This window comes from Lotus japonicus, chromosome 5, assembly GCF_012489685.1.
Source record: "Lotus japonicus ecotype B-129 chromosome 5, LjGifu_v1.2".
In the NCBI taxonomy this organism is placed as follows: Eukaryota; Viridiplantae; Streptophyta; class Magnoliopsida; order Fabales; family Fabaceae; genus Lotus; species Lotus japonicus.
Window position 1 is genome coordinate 65,520,337 of NC_080045.1, and position 16,242 is coordinate 65,536,578.

General features: G+C 36.7%; 3 protein-coding genes across 3 annotated transcripts; 1 reads left to right on the plus strand and 2 right to left on the minus strand.

Annotated features, from left to right (window-relative positions):
- Positions 1–1,673: 1,673 nt before the first annotated feature.
- On the minus strand, positions 1,674–8,844 carry LOC130717561 (cysteine--tRNA ligase 2, cytoplasmic). Its single transcript, XM_057567818.1, has 9 exons — positions 8,538–8,844; positions 7,700–7,763; positions 6,417–6,578; positions 5,601–5,771; positions 5,239–5,520; positions 4,958–5,083; positions 2,527–2,748; positions 2,293–2,409; positions 1,674–2,194 (listed from the first exon to the last, which is right to left on the minus strand). Exons 1-9 carry the CDS (start codon positions 8,711–8,713, stop codon positions 1,988–1,990), a joined length of 1,527 nt encoding a protein of 508 aa, XP_057423801.1. The 5' UTR covers positions 8,714–8,844; the 3' UTR covers positions 1,674–1,987.
- A 1,640-nt stretch (positions 8,845–10,484) lies between these two features.
- LOC130718404 (uncharacterized) lies at positions 10,485–11,401 on the minus strand. The gene has a single exon (XM_057568986.1). The coding sequence runs from the start codon at positions 11,143–11,145 to the stop codon at positions 10,651–10,653; it is 495 nt and encodes a 164-aa protein (XP_057424969.1). The 5' UTR covers positions 11,146–11,401; the 3' UTR covers positions 10,485–10,650.
- Positions 11,402–14,878: 3,477 nt separating this feature from the next.
- Positions 14,879–16,242, plus strand: LOC130721356 (uncharacterized). Its single transcript, XM_057572140.1, has 3 exons — positions 14,879–15,663; positions 15,759–15,836; positions 15,952–16,242. The coding sequence occupies exons 1-3, from the start codon at positions 15,040–15,042 to the stop codon at positions 15,955–15,957; spliced, it is 708 nt and encodes a 235-aa protein (XP_057428123.1). The 5' UTR covers positions 14,879–15,039; the 3' UTR covers positions 15,958–16,242.

Below are 16,242 nucleotides of genomic sequence, written 5' to 3' on the forward strand. Positions count from 1 at the left end.
GGAAACTAGCCTAAGCAATGGACCAATCTTTTTCAATTGTTTCCCTGACCTAACGGTCAGCCTGGATGATAAAAACATCCTAGACGTTCTCTTGTGGTTCAAACAAACAAAAAAAAGGAAGACGGGAAAATGTCAAAGGAAATTTTTTCTGATTTAATTAACTAGTGAAGAGTTTGATTGCTCTAACCCGTAATAACTTAGGAGCAGCAACTGTAGAGAGCATTTTGTGTGAAAAGAACTTCTTTCATTGGGAGATTTGAACTCTTTTACAGTAATATCTAAATTTTAGGTGAAAACACATGTATGCTTGTCCCCTACCTTGTACCTTTAATAAAGTGAGATTGCCATGTTTCCCAGCATGCTTCTGTAAGTACTTCACATCTGTAATAAGTTTAAAACAGTATACAGATATTGTTATGTATGTAGATAAAAACTTAAGGACAAATGTGTTTCAAAGTTCAATATGCTTTTTAAGGCATGTTCTTATCTTAAGGCATATTGTTATTGTCAAATAAGCTTTCTCCTTTTCACCAGGAGAAATTTCCAAGTGCAGTCACAGAATATGTGACAGAACAATCAACAGTTTTCTTTTCCTTTGAAACTCCATTTGCAACATGCTTGTTGGCACTTAATACATAAAAGCAAGGCCAGATCTTTCTAATTTCTTTTGATCCTTTTACATTTCCTTTTCCACCATCAAAGAGGTGTTTTTGAAGGCTTGGAGTAGTGTTTGCTTAAGGGGGGAAGTAGACAGTTAGAACTGTTATAGCACTAGGTCTTTGTAATTTATGTGGTTCCAAAAGATTCAATGGTCAAATTGGAGAGAAACGTTTACGGTTCTCTGCTCAAGGTTCCTCATCATGTACTTGTAAAGAGATAGAAATGGGACCCAAAGTTGTTCTCTGAAAAGTGAGCATGAAAGACTACTAGGCTGACATGATGCTGACATGATTATGATATGCAAGTTATTAGTTATTATAGGAAGCAGAAAAACCCCAAAAAACATGTAACTCAAACAACCACTAACATTACATCGTACCTTACAGTTACATGCTTCTTCTTTTTCCAATCTTATCTTCAAGTTTTCCATCACTCATTTTTGTTTCCAGAACAGTGTTTGGTTCTTTTTGAAGAAAATGTGGGTATCCTTTGGATCATATAGCTAGTCATTCAATCAACTTTAACAAAAGGGGACAAATTGAATGGTGGTTGAGTTGGGGTGATCCTAAAGTCTGAAATGCACGGTGCGAAATCAGTGGTGATAAAGATAATTAAAAACACCAATTAGTAGTCGTAAGACATTAATGGCTAAACTCAAACTGATATCATAATCTATTTGGGAGATTCAGTGTATCAGAAGAGTAGAGTGGGATGTGGAAAACTCTTTGTGAATGGCATCACCTTTTCCTATAGGAGATGCTTATCTAGTCATTCTCAGCTAATACCAAAAGCTACATGGTAATCATGTGGGCAGTCTTACGTTACATGAGATAATTGTTTAGAATAATGAGTGTATGGTTTTCGATTGAACTGAATATCAATCAATATTTTACTTTAACGTGGCAAAAATCTACTTCTCAATCGATGTGTTGGGATGTGTTTTCCTTTACGCAAACATAAGACAAGCTAGGAACATCCACATCAAAGTGAACCACGTAAGAGCAATCGGACTCTATTCTACAATAATATTTGAACTTTCTTTAGTAAAAAACAAGAGTTTCAATAATTTTAAAAAATCTCAATCTCAGCACGAGGCTAAACTTAGTAATTGTCATAGCCAGCTAAACTATCAGTGTCAGGACCATAAATGGACTCAGGGAACTTAGTCAAAACCTTGAATTGATATTTTACACTGTTCAAGCCTCGTGTTCTAGTATTAATAAATCATAACACAGTTCTGTATTAATCACACCTATGCTGGGACATTGATACCACATTCATGATGATGTATGTTGATGTCTGTCTGAACAACTTCGGCAATAAGTGCTTAACTTGGTATGCATGGTCTCCAAATAGTTTCATTACCTACATCCATCAGTGCAATGCCCTTCGCTGCTAAATCAGTCCTAATCTTATCACTTTTGGGGAAATCCTTATCTTTCCTAGCTTGAGTTCTTTCTTCTATCAGATGTAGCACATCAACTTCTTCCAGATCTGCTCTCGTCAGTGCCTTACCTTTCAACTGCTGCAGAACCTGATGAACAAATAACAAAAAAATTCATTTCAACATGGCTTTCAAAAGAATAGTTATCTCTTAAAGATTAGTAAGCTCATTTTAATAAAAGGCGTCACCTCATCATAGGATTGAGAGGACAATAATCCTAGTACATCCAAAACTTTTCTAACTTCTTTCTCAGTTTCCAATAGGGATTGAACTAATTGCAACTGTGCCCGTTTCTGCATCTTTTTCTGGTATAAACATAAAACATTATTTCATTAATTAATGATGCATTTCAGGTTCAGGAAAAAAAAACATGTTGAATCCAGGCATTGAATACACGAAACTAGTTCCAAATAAATACATACCTTCAGCAACTTCAAAGAACTGTTCACATATTTCAAGGCCTCTAGGAGAGCACCATTAAGTATTACTGGTGTCTGCAAGTCATCTGACATTTTTGTTTGAAACTCAACACTCAACTTCTTGATGCAGTCCTTGGCAGCCTCATTAATTTGAGGCAAATTTTCACTCCTTTCAGTGTCCACTTGTAGCAATGGTGATAAAGCATCTTTACAATCTTGAAGAGTCTGACAACCAAAAGAACAAATTCCTTCTAATATTAAAGGATGTTCCGAAAGAAAAAAGTTGCGTTGAACAACTTCATTTGTAATTGCATCAATTAAGCCGTTCATTATTGGCCATAGGTATTTGAAAATAGATACTAATCACAGCTAGGTTGTCGCAGAGTAGAAAATTTATTCTTGGAACCATAAACCACTGAACTTCAATAAACAAAACTCTGTTTTCGGTTATTATAGCTTTTACCTTGTCTTAATTACATGCTATAACATGCATACCATAGAGAACAATAAATTACCAGTCTTATGACTGAATCATCAAAGAATTCGAACATGTGATATAGTTTAACACAGAGACATACAAAGAGGGAAACATTTTTCGTTGCTTACTTTAAATCGTAGTGGTATAGGATATGGAGTTTCAAAGCCGAATACACAAAAAATGGTGACATTTATAAAGACACTGATAGGTGCCCACAATTAAGAGATGAAGCATAGGATGAAAGATAGAAGAACAAGAATAAATCTATTATTAGTTGATGGAACCGGAGCATACAAGGAGAGAATTCTCCTCTAGAGCATGTAAACTAACTAATTTTCAAAATCTCCGTTTTTCTCTCCTTATTCTCCCTATTGATCAAACCAATATCCCATCTAACCAACTAATTATTTCTATCTACTTGTATCTAATATCACACCTACGAGAATTCTCTAACTATTCCCCTTGCTACGATCATCACAATACCACCACCCTTAAAAGTCCACCGTGTCCTCAATGTGGAAATTGGGGATTTCCATTGTATGAGAGGTCCCGCTGTTCATTTCCCTACCATGTTTCTGCCCCTAAAGTCTAGACTTCGTCCCCATCCTGAGTCTCTTGTTCATCTTCTGCTAAAATCATCACCCTCATACTTTTTCCTGAACATTTAACCACGGTACCACAACGAATTGAATTGTCAAGCTCCTCCATTTCTTAGTGGGAAGGTGATCGCAGCGCTGACGCTAATTGAGTTGCAGGCTTGCAGCTCTCTTCTCCCCTTGCAAGCCCTTGTCTAAATAATGGGTTGGCCTAATGTGCTTCCATGATGATATGTCCTCTGTGTTAATGAATCCAGCCTCTGTGGGTTGAGATTGTTATCCCCATCCCATGTACAGTTGTGACTTTTCATCTTTACCCTTGCCCCATACTATTTACAGCTTCTCCTCCACTATCCGAAGTAGGATCATCGCCCTAAACACATCCTGAGGATATATGGGTTAGAATTTACATTGCACATCTTGTCACCCCTGAGCACCTACAAGAGTTGTTTGAAGCCTGGGCTACCAATGACTAAAAACTCTTGTATGCATTCCTCAAAAGAGCCTGTTAGATTAGGGTCAGTCTCTCGTGAACATTGGGTGAGAACTGAAGTAAGCCCTTCCCATATCAATTTGGGCATCTTCTAGCACAAGTACCTGAACCAATGCACCGCCCTTCCCTCCATGCAGATGAAAGTCATATGGACCTTCTCCACTGAATACCAGGCGGCACGTCAAAAGAAACTTCAGCTCTCACGAACCACCTGGAGGATTTTGTCCTTTAAAATGGGCAGTTTTACCTTCCTCGCCCAAAATTGAAAATCTTAATTTCTGTTGTTCATGCTACTACTTTCACTTACTAGTTGCTCCTCATCATCATTTTCGTCCAAATATATGCTTAGCTTCTGCAGCTACTGTGAAAAAAGTTATTTGACATCTATAGTGGCTACATTGTTCTTGATTTCTGAGAGTTAGAACTGTGTTTCTGAAACTGTCCTTCCGAAACTTCAAATCTTGAGTTCATGGCTGTCATCAGCTGATGATACCAGACCAAATTGATACAAAACCACCATAAAGAGTTGAAGAATATGAGAGAAGAGAACAAGAACAAATTTATTATTAGTGAAAGGAATGTCCTTCAAGATACCTCTTTCAAAAAATATCTAATTTTCTACGTCTCCTATTTTCTCTCATTCACCTTTTTTTCATCTAATTGATGTCCCCTCTATCTACTAACTAACTTACATCTCTATTTATTCCTAATTAATATTTTATCTAACTAAATTCTCTAGCAGTTCCCTTCCCCAAATTTTAGATTACATAATGATGAAACTGTTTCAAACATGAGAGGTGAACTTGCCTGTCAATATTAAAGCAATGACACAGAATTTTCGATACAGATTACTTAGAAGCTGCTTACCTGAAATATATAATAAATAGCATCAGATGAAGTCTCCAGCTGTGAGATTGAGTAATTAAGCGGAGATCTGTAATGGGCAGTAATCAAAAAATGTCTCAAAGCAAGTGGATGATAACGCTCTGTAATCTGCAAACAACAACAACAAAAGCCTTATCCCACTAAGTGAGGAAAGATTTCCAAAAGAGAAACAAAATCATATGATCTAGTTAAGAAATATCCAAAACGGAATAAAAAGCTATCATTAGACGGGAGTGTGGTGAAAAAGTTGCCCAAGGGCTAACCTGACGAATGGTGAAAAAATTGCCCAAGGATTTTGACATCTTCTCATTGTTGTTAGTGACATGCCCATTGTGCATCCAATAGCTGACATTGCTCTCTTTGTTTGCAGCCCAGCTCTGTGCAATCTCATTTTCATGATGAGGAAATATTAAATCAATCCCACCACCATGAATATCAAAGTTATGAGTTAAATAACAAGCACTCATTGCACTGCATTCAATGTGCCACCCAGGCCTTCCATCACCCCAAGGGCTGGGCCACCGAGGCTCATCCGGCTTAGCCTTCTGCAATTATTGTTAAGAAATCAGCGGGATTTGAAAACATAACCCAAAACATGTCAAAATAACTGGTCAAATCTGCAAACCTTCCACAATGCAAAATCAGCAGGATGACGCTTTCTGGTGTCGACAGCAACTCGTTCTCCCGCTCTATTATGGTCTAGCCTTTGTCCAGACAACATGCCATAACTTGGGAATTCAGTGACAGAATAGAAAACATCACCATCAACTTCATATGCATAGCCGTTTTTGATAATCTACATGGTACATGAAAGACTAATGTTCTTTAGAATTTTTAATTAATGCCTTAGAACTGAGTAAAACATGCCACAACAAAACATGCCTCAGAAAGTTAAGTTTATCAATTATCACCACCCGCAACCTCATTGATGTTACATCTGGAGATTGCAAGTAGCTTCATCTCTAACTATGACAACTTAAAATCAAGCCTGTTTCCATTTTGATTTTTCTTTCCATTCCTGCTCAATTTGAATCATTTTTTTCACAATTTAAAGAGAGAAAGTACAATAATAGCACTTGCTGGAAGATTGAGAAGGAAAACCTTATTCTTTAATTCGAAACAAAGTTTTTTTGTAATATCTAAATCCATTCAACAATCAGCAGTGAGTGAGTACTATAAACTTTTAATTAGAAGCATACAGCATAGCAAAGAGTATACAGATCATCTTAAATGTCACAGGTTTCAGGCAATACATGAATTCCAAATGTACTTGTGAAAAAATAAGTGATGTGACTAATATTAAACAGCATGCAAAACCATCAAAGTATTGGAATTCCATTGGAATAAAAGTGATGCAAAAAGGAATATATTTCATTTCAGCAGATTCCATGAAAAAGTTCAAACAAAGCAAAAGAGAGCAATCTTAATGGAAAATTAAAACCTGCTGTATCATCTCGATTATCTTCTCAATGTGATCTGAAACACAAGGCTCCGTAGATGGTCTCTCACACTGAAGACCAGACATATCAACATCATATTCATTGCAAAAACGCTTGCTTAGCATCAAAGGATCCTCCCCGGTCTCATTTGCTCGCTTAATAATCTGCAGCAATGCTGATATTAGCAGTCTATAATAAGCATTAAAGAACCAGATACGAGACTCATGTAAAATAATTAAAATTTAAGGTCTGTATTTTCAAGAACAAATGAACTTGATGAAACTTCTGACAATAAGTAAGAGTTATTGTGTATCAAGCAGGAACACCAGCATTGCTAAAAATAGCCTCATCATTTGAATCAAAAGGACAAAACTTCATGTCAAGTGAGGAAATAACAGCAACAACAATAACTGCAGCAGCAACAACAGCAGCAGTAATAATAATAATAATAATAATAATAATAATAATAATAATAATAATAATAATAATAATAAAGACAGTTCAAGAAGGAAAAGAAACTACCAACTTAAAGACTACATTTGAACAATTACCATAACGGATGATGCCTGTCACACATTTCAAATCATAAGCACATACATTACCATACTGAATGGCTTACAGAACTTCATTGCAGTTAGTACTATTTACTCATGTTCTCTAATAGGGGATAAAATGAGAAATTTTTATGTAGTCTCAGAAGATTGCACTTAATTCAATTAAAACATGGCACATCCACTGCAATTTTTTACTACATACAAATGTGACGATGAAAATGAATATTATGACTTATTCTTCAGAATATACACATAATGGAAAATATATTCATAAACCATGGGCAGCACTATTCATAATGGGGAATATACACTCTTTATTATAAATATGGACTGTCATAATATGATCAAACAGATATTTGAAGCATTCAACTCATGTAGCCATTTCCATAGACCTATTACTCAATTTAAAGACACCATTAATACATATGATCTGTTTGGATTCACTAACACAGAATCATCACACAATCATTATCATGCTGTTAATATGAATCCTTATAACTTGATATTGCCAGTTTTGTTAATCGCATATTGCGGAAAATAGCGGAAAGCCAAAAATCCACTATGTCAAGCCAGCCGAGCGAAAAATAGCGGCAAATAGTGGATAGCGGTGAGCCCTCAGCTATAGCACTAAAGTGCCGCAATATCCGCTATTTGACAACACTGGATATTGTACGCTTACATCATTCACAAGTAACAAACATAAATTTAGATGATGTATTTATCCTCCTTACCTTGTCATCAACATCAGTGAAATTGCGTACATATGTCACCTCATAGCCCAAGTGTTTAAGGTACCTGCAAGTTTTCATGCCATGCAGAGTAAAAACACCATGTTAACTCTCTATCATCACATCTAAAATCAGAAAATCTAAAGAAGAAAATAGTGAACAGAAAAGAAAAAAAAGAAAAAAAGGTGAGCCGACTCTCACGTTTTAACTACTCTCCGATAAACTAATATATAAAATTAAGATCACAAACCTAAATAATACTAGCAGGACTAAACCCCATCAAGGACAACAGCAGAAAAGAAAGGCAAACATTTTCGAAATCGAATCAATTGGCACGTGGCACATTATATATAATCATGACCCATTATATATAATCATATACCCCACTAGTTCATAACAAAGAATGAACTGAGCCTAGTTCATAAATTCAAATTTTAATGTAGAACTAGTGGCATCTGAAGCTATAGCTCATACTGTTTCATGCAAAGCAACATACTCACTACCAAATTACTCAGTGGCGAAAAAGAAGTTCAATTGTACATATATCAGGAAGTGTAACTGTAAATAGCCTCTGCAAGACACTGAGTTTTGCCATTATGATTAACCATTGTCAATGAAAAAGTGAGATATCATATAACATGGATGGATTAGCATAAAAAGACACACACAAGTGAAAAAATCTTCAATCAGAAGCAAGCAGACCCAGCAATGAACAACAGAAACCTATCAACTCACATTAAACAAACCACACTCATTCCAGAACAACCAATCACAAATCGAGAGAGAATCAAATAAAACAAAAAACAATTGAGATTGGATGAATGAGAATGAATAACAGTACCTGAAGAGGATATCAAAAGAAACGGCGGCACGAGCGTGACCGAGATGGCTGAAATCGTAGGCAGTGACACCACAAACGTACATGGAAACCTTGCCGGGGACTTTGGGCTTGAAGATCTCCTTCTCATGAGTCATGGAATTGTAAACCCTGAACTCAATCTGCTCCTCCGCCGCCATTGCCACCACCCACCGTCGGTTCGGTTCGCCCTAATTCACTTCGATTTGGTGCCGCCGCCGCCGCACCTTTTGTAACCGCTCTTCCTTGTACCCTGTCTCTCGCTCTGTCTCTGTTGTTACACGATGTAAGTACTTGTTACAAACTAATATTTATATGCCGTGTTTGGTTACGCGTTTTGTTCAACGCTTATTAACCTGGATTGCGAGTTTGTAACTTCGCTTGACTTTTTGCAACTTGGGCTTCACGTATTGGGCCTGCCGTATATTTTAAGGAACAACTATTTCCACTAGTTTTCCACATACAATTGACCAAAAAATTAAGTTTTCCACATACTCCAAAAAAAAATTCAAATTTCTCACCCCTTTTTTTCGTGTATACAGATATCCTTCATGAGAGACAATCATTTATAAACTAGAAATATCCACATTGTAGTAGGACTATCACCGATGTATATTTTTTTATTATTAGGGCATTCTGATAATCAGTAACAATGAGATCAATTTTCTTAAAATTTGAAAATCACATTAAATGAATAAATTAATATCTTTTTGGTGAGCCATAATAAATTGAACCACTCGACCTATCGCTGATTGGCTCGGGGAGAGGTACAAAACCAATGCTGAATGATGGAGATAAAATCTTATTTTTAAAAGCTAAAATGAATACCTAAAAAGTTACAAAAAAATGATTTTAAATAAGAAAATAAAAACTGAAATTGAGGCACTCACCACATTTATTAAATGAAGCAATAACTTATTCATCAATTAGGAGAAATAGCAACAATTACTGTTAGAAATTTTTTTCCAACCAGGCCGATGTCAATTTATTATATTCCTCACGTGTTAGTAAATAAATAAAGTTCAATTTTACGATATATTAAAAAAAGTAAATAAATAAAGTTTAGCATAGCTTATAACGAACCAAAATTCTCTTAATTGTAAAAAAATTTGACCTTATGAAGTTTCACAATCAAACTCTTGGATACTGAGAACTTGTTTGTTACACAGATTGTATGGACGTGGTCCAAGTGTTCACTTCACCAGCGAATTATTGGGAGAATGACATCAGATTACAGATTAGGGACAAGCGAATTATTGGGAGAATGACATTAGATTACATATTAGGGACAAGCTCACTTGGGCATGGAAAGTGCAAATTGTACATGGGGACATGCTCACTTGGGCATGGAAAGTGCAAATTGTACATGTACCAAGGGAAAGGAACAACGTTGCGGATTGTCTGGTCATACAAGCTTCCAGGGATGGCTCGCCATGCCACATTTGGCGTCTTCCACCGTCTGCTATGATAGGAGCGCTCTACAGGGGCGTTATCGCTTAGTTTTCTTTTACATTTTCTCTTGTAACAAAAGAAAATACACCTTCCGGACACATATATAAGAAAAAAAATATTTTAGGTTCATTCATTTAATGAATGTATCTAGTCATTTTTTTTTAAAAATGAATATATATAGTCATTATTAATAACTAGATACATTCATTAAATGAATGAAACTATTTTTTTTTTTGCTTATATATGTGACCGAAGGATGATCTCACCATTGATTTAATTTTCATTTGCTTCTTTAATCATTGAGTACACAAAAATCAATGTTGAGATTGTTAAACATGGTCAAGTTTTTTATAATTGAAATGATCATAATCCACTTAAAACTTAGGAGTTAAATTTTTCAGGCCATCCGATTTTTGAGTGGATGAAAATTTAATGAGCAACTATGAAAAGCAAATGAAACAATCAGTGTTGAAAAAAAAATGGTACAAATATAACAATTGAAAACTTACACAAACAAATTAATAAACAACAACAAAGAATACAAAACCAACTCCACAATTTCTCCAAAAAGAAAAACAAAAATCAATCTCGTGGAACAAGAAATGAACAAATCTGGCGCGGAGAACCATAAGAGTATAATACAGAACTATATGGATTCCTGCCTCTGCATTCTCATCTCCTGATAGAATCTCTCAATGAACCTCTCAGCTTTTTCATCAACTGATCCATATTCATCAGCATCATCCCCTGAATCAAACAAATCCTCTGCTTCGTTAGCATCTTCAATTTCAGTGGCTGGCGGTGGTAGGGCCTCGAGCTTGCACTCCCCACAACCACTGCTACCTCTTTCTTCTGTTTTCAAGCTCCCCAAGCAACAATACAGATAGAAGAATGCACACAAACCGCTGTTCCTTCTACTATTGAACTGGTTTCGATGGTAATGAATGAGGGGAGTGCTTGAACTTGAAGCAGAGAAGAACTGATAGTTATAAAGTTTCAGGTGCTTAAACTCCTTGCCCTTCCTAAATTTCTTGAGCAATAGAAGCTTTGGGATGATGGGTTTTCGTAATTTGTGGATGAGAACAGAGAGTGTTGGGGAATTTGAGATTTTGTGGAAAATGAGCAACCTTTTTCTGGTCATTTTTTGGTTGTGGAGTTGTAGGAGAATGTGTGTGTGTGTGTGGAGATTGCAGTGAATGAAGGTTGTGGTTGAGATTGCATGGTGAAGAGTTTGCTTTAAGGATAGAAAAAGGTGAAATGAAAAGTGATGGAGCCAATCTGTCAAAGGTGTGGTCGGTTGTGTTTTCTGGTTACTATATTGAAGGAACGTGCCAAACTAGCCGTTGAAACCCTCCTAGTTGCCCTGCCATTCCCTCCATTGTAAGTTTCCTGTTTAACTGATCGATTTAACTTCACTTCTGTTTGATTTTCAATATTCTCACTGAGAAACTCCAATATACATGATTGAATACATCTTGTGTCTATTTAATTAAATCAATTAGGATTCTCATTCAAGACAAGACAACCAATTTAGTAGAACTATGAGACTTTAAATGAAAATGTGTGTTATTAAACCTTTTAATACATTTGTAGGATTCTCATATAAATAGTAGAAATTGTCTATATAATATACATAAATTCAACACTTCACATGATTTAGGCTTGTCTATCTTGAGCCATGGAGATGTCGTATGATATCTTTGTCCTGGGTTACAAAATACACTTCGAAATCACAAACAACGCGGGTGAAAGACTAAAACACAAACATAAATGAGGCATTGAGAATGGATAATGTTAAAAAAAAAAATGAAATCGGCGGTTATATAGTACGAACCTAGTGAGGGCTCTCAATCCACAACAATATTGAATTTAAAGAAAATGTTTACCCAATGGACCAACTTATCCCATTTTTTCCCGTTTTAAAGTAGGTTAGACGCAGTGGGTCAAAAGGGAAGAAGGGTCAAATATTTCATCATACTTCACTCTCATGCATTTAAGTGTGTAGGCGGGTTGACCTAATGAGTAGAACTCATTTCACCACCCCTCTAGAGAGTTTGAGTGAAGAGATATACCTAATTTTATTTGGTAGGGAGAGAGTGTGAGTGAAAAAAAAAAGATTATGAAAAAACTCATGAAACCCACAATTTTTTGTGGTCTTAGTTTAAAAAAACAGGGTGGAGACTTGAGAGCGTGTAATTTTTGCCAACTTTTCCATTTTTTCTATCTATCATTATCATATTTATTTATAAATATTTATACACATATTTAAAATAAAAATATCATTTCACGTGAAAGTATCTCATTTGTTACCTTTTATGAAAATGACCAAATAAAATGAGAGTTTTAACATCATTTTTTGTCCTCTCTTTTTTTCCTTTTCTTTCTAGAGTGAATGACCAAGTTAATCCTTAAAAATGTTAGGCAGTATAGGCACTGACAAGTTCGTCTCTAGACATTGAGAATATCCTCACGGTCTTTGAGAATACAACCACATGGATGAACTTGACCGACATTTTATATAATCAATTACAACAAGTGTTTTATGAGTTCAGCGTCCAATACTTTCAGGGATCAATTTGACTAACCACTTTTAACTCTTTTTTCTATTATATCAAACAACGAATGAGATCTATTCTATTTTGCATTTTTTTTATTTTTTCTCTACTTATTTTTTCTCTCCTTTCATCAACCAAATAAACCACGATGAACACATTTCTTATAAGTCAACCAAATAAAGCATGATGAACACATTTCTTATTATTAGTTATCCTACCATTTTCTCCGGAAAAGAATCGTGAACTTAATCTACTTTGCATATTCCATTGGACAAATGATACTAAATTTTGGTTGGGGATAAACTAAAAGAATCGTAATCTTAAGCTCGTTGGTTGCGTGCCGCCGCCGACACAATCGGTGGTGTAAGGCAGTGAGAGTTGTTTGTTTGCAAGACATGTTCCTCATCCAAACCGAATCCCACTTTGTATTATGCTGTGTTAAGGAATCATCATCGTGTGCCATATATTTTATTTTTCAGTTGAAGCCTCGATGGGCAATGAATGAGAAAATGAATGCACAGGGTTTTATTGCTGAAAAAAGGAACAAACAAAAGGTTTATAGGAAACGTACCACATCGGATTTTCTCAACCGCTTTGTTTTCTTTCCCTTCACACAATCCTCTTCATTTATGTGTGATTGTGTAATTACATAAATATTAAAATCTAATTATGACGATATGTTTTTTTTTTATAGGCAAATGTTAGTTGTTAGAAATGTTAGTAAATTAATCTCTCATCCGGGTTTGAACCCGGGACCCTTCACCCTTCACCCCACCCAACCCTTATGACAATATGTGTTTTTCAAAATTGATTTTGAGCCCTAATTGATTATGATATGCAGTATGTGAACATGTAAAAGATCAATTCTCCAGCACGAAATCAATATTTTGGTGGGAGTCATCCCTTCAACTTTTTATGCACTGAAATGATTTTTTTTTTTTTTTTTTTTTGCCTAAAAACACATATATCAACCATTCCATTTAATTTTCTAGGTGTATTTGCATTAGAAGCTGATCATCACTGGAATAAGCATTGCTGATTTTTTTTTTTTGGCAATTTGGTGAAGTTGTTTTTTTTGTCTTTAAGATTTTCAAATACAATAAAAAATCGGACTCCAACCTACCAACTTACAATGGGTTGAGTCGGGTTAAACTTTTTCAAACTCATCAAAATGTGAGTCCAAAGCTTTTCTAATAACACGCAACAAGTTAGCCCGAATAAGTCAGCTAACTTGTATTAATAGCCATGAAATTTACATGTTGAAGCCCAATCAAGCAAAGCGTCACCATTGCTAATAGTAGGATCCAAAGAAAAGTAAAAGAAGGAATGACTTCTGAAGTAGACTCAAACTAGAAAGTCTTAATGTGAATAATCATTTTATTTAAAAGATTAAGCACTTATTTATATTTATCGTAATGGTTAGATTCATAATCCTAACTAAAATAAGGAAAGTAATGAACTAAATTATCTAAAATAAGATGAAGATATGATAAAATACTTTAAGATATGATAAAAATACTACAAGATACTATCTTTTTATCTAATAACAATCATCTTAAACTAAAATTCAATTCAAGTACTTCACTCAGATTGATTCGAGATGTTGAGCTTCCTTGTTCACATTAATGAAACGCAGAATTGTGCTAACTAACTATATATATCCTCATATTTTCAAACCTTGACCACCAAGAAATAAAAATCAATAACCCTGTTGACCTAGTAGTAGAAGAATGCACGCACCCATAGCGCATTTTAGCAAAGAGCTCCGAACGTTAAAACCGCCTTCACTCAAATAAAAGCCGCTTTCGTTTCGCGGTGAGGTCAGTTTACAATAGGGATGGCAATGGGTCGGGTAGGGTGCGGGTTTTGCCAAACCCAAACCCAAACCCGAAATCAAAAACCCACACCCGCACCCGCACCCGAACCCGAAATGGGTGGTGAACTTAAACCCACACCCGAACCCATTGGGTTTCGGGTTCACCCGACCCGTACCCACACCCGCACACAACCTCAAACAAACAGTTGAACCCGGAAACCCGACCTGAAAAAGACTGTGAAGAGAGCTATATTATGTAATGTAACATTGTAATTGCCATGTTACTGTTAAATTAATATGCAAGATGCTGCATATATTGTACTGCACAAGCAGAATACTTAGGTTTCACTTATACAGATCCGGGTTCGGGTGCGGGTTTGGCCAAACCCAAACCCGAACCCGAAAGTGATCGGGTAAAACCCGAACCCGAACCCGAACCCATTTAACTCGGGTTTTCACCCAAGAAATCGGGTCGGGTCGGGTCGGGTGCCCATGGGTTCGGGCTTCTCTGCCATCCCTAGTTTACAACGCAAAAACCTTCTTCTTCTTTCTTTCTCTCTTCAAACCTTCTCTGTGAATTTTCCCGAGAAAATTCTCACTTTCCCGAGAAAATTCTTCATCAGCTCGGTTGGGTTTGAATTTCATTCTCGCTGAATACTTGGTAATGGTGTGTTCGGGTTCGAAGGAATTAGAACGACGAACCATGGCGATGGGACCCGAGAGATCGAAGCTTCTTCACAATTTCGCGTTGCCGTGTTCGTGGGGGGCTCACCGCACGCTCCGCTGCATGAAGCTCGACGGGGATCATCACCGATCGCCGCCGCCGCCGTCCAAGGGGGAACCGGAGAGTAATGTCAGGGACTCGTCGGAGAAGAGGCGGAGGATGATGGGGCCGCGAATTCGCGGCGGTGACGACGAGATCGGCGCGGTGAGGGAGAAGCTGATGCTTGATCTGAAGACTGAGGCTGATAGGATGAAGGATGCGATTTTCAGGAAGGAGGTGGCGGCGGCTGATGGAGAGAGGCCGTGGAATCTGAGGACGAGGCGCGCTGCTTGTAAGGCTCCGGCGGCGGGTGCCGGAGAAAGTGGGAAGGGGTTGAGGATTGAGGAGAAGCCGGCGATGAGGACTCCTAACGGCGGCGCCGTGAAGTCTCCAAAATTGAGGAAGATGAAGTTTTCGCTGGGGTTGTCGAAGGAGGAGATTGAGGAAGATTTCATGAAGTTGTTGGGTCACCGGCCTCCGAGGAGACCCAAGAAGAGGCCAAGGAATGTGCAGAAGCATGTGGAAGTAAGGAAGCTAAGCTTGATTCTTCTTTGATTATCTATGAATCAATTTCAATTTGATGGTTTCATGAATGATTCTTTGGTTTTTTTTTTGTGCAGAGCATTTTCCCTGGTTCATGGTTGCCGAAGGAGGTTACAGCTGATTCCTACAAGATTGAAACTCCTGAAGATGCCAAGGTATTGATTCTGTCCTTGCAATACGATGATTTGTTATTTTACATATTTTTGTTAACTTCCTCTGTTCCTCACCCTGTTGCTCTGTCTTGATTTCAATTTTGGTTTTTGGTTGCAGAGATAGCATTGAGATTGGCAACTTTGAAGGCACGATTTGGCATCTGGGTGGGTCTGTTGATGATGATGATTGAGTGCCAGTGCCCTTTTGTTGCTTTCAATGCTATTTTTGATTTCATAGGTATACATAGACATAGTTCATTCTTTTGTTTATATGAATAATTCTCTGAAGAGAGATCATTGAAGGGAACATTGCAGTTTATACTCTGGTTTTGAAAGCTATGTAGTTTCAAGGATGAAGCTTTCATATGGCAATTTTAAACTTTCAATTTCAATTACTACATTATGGCAA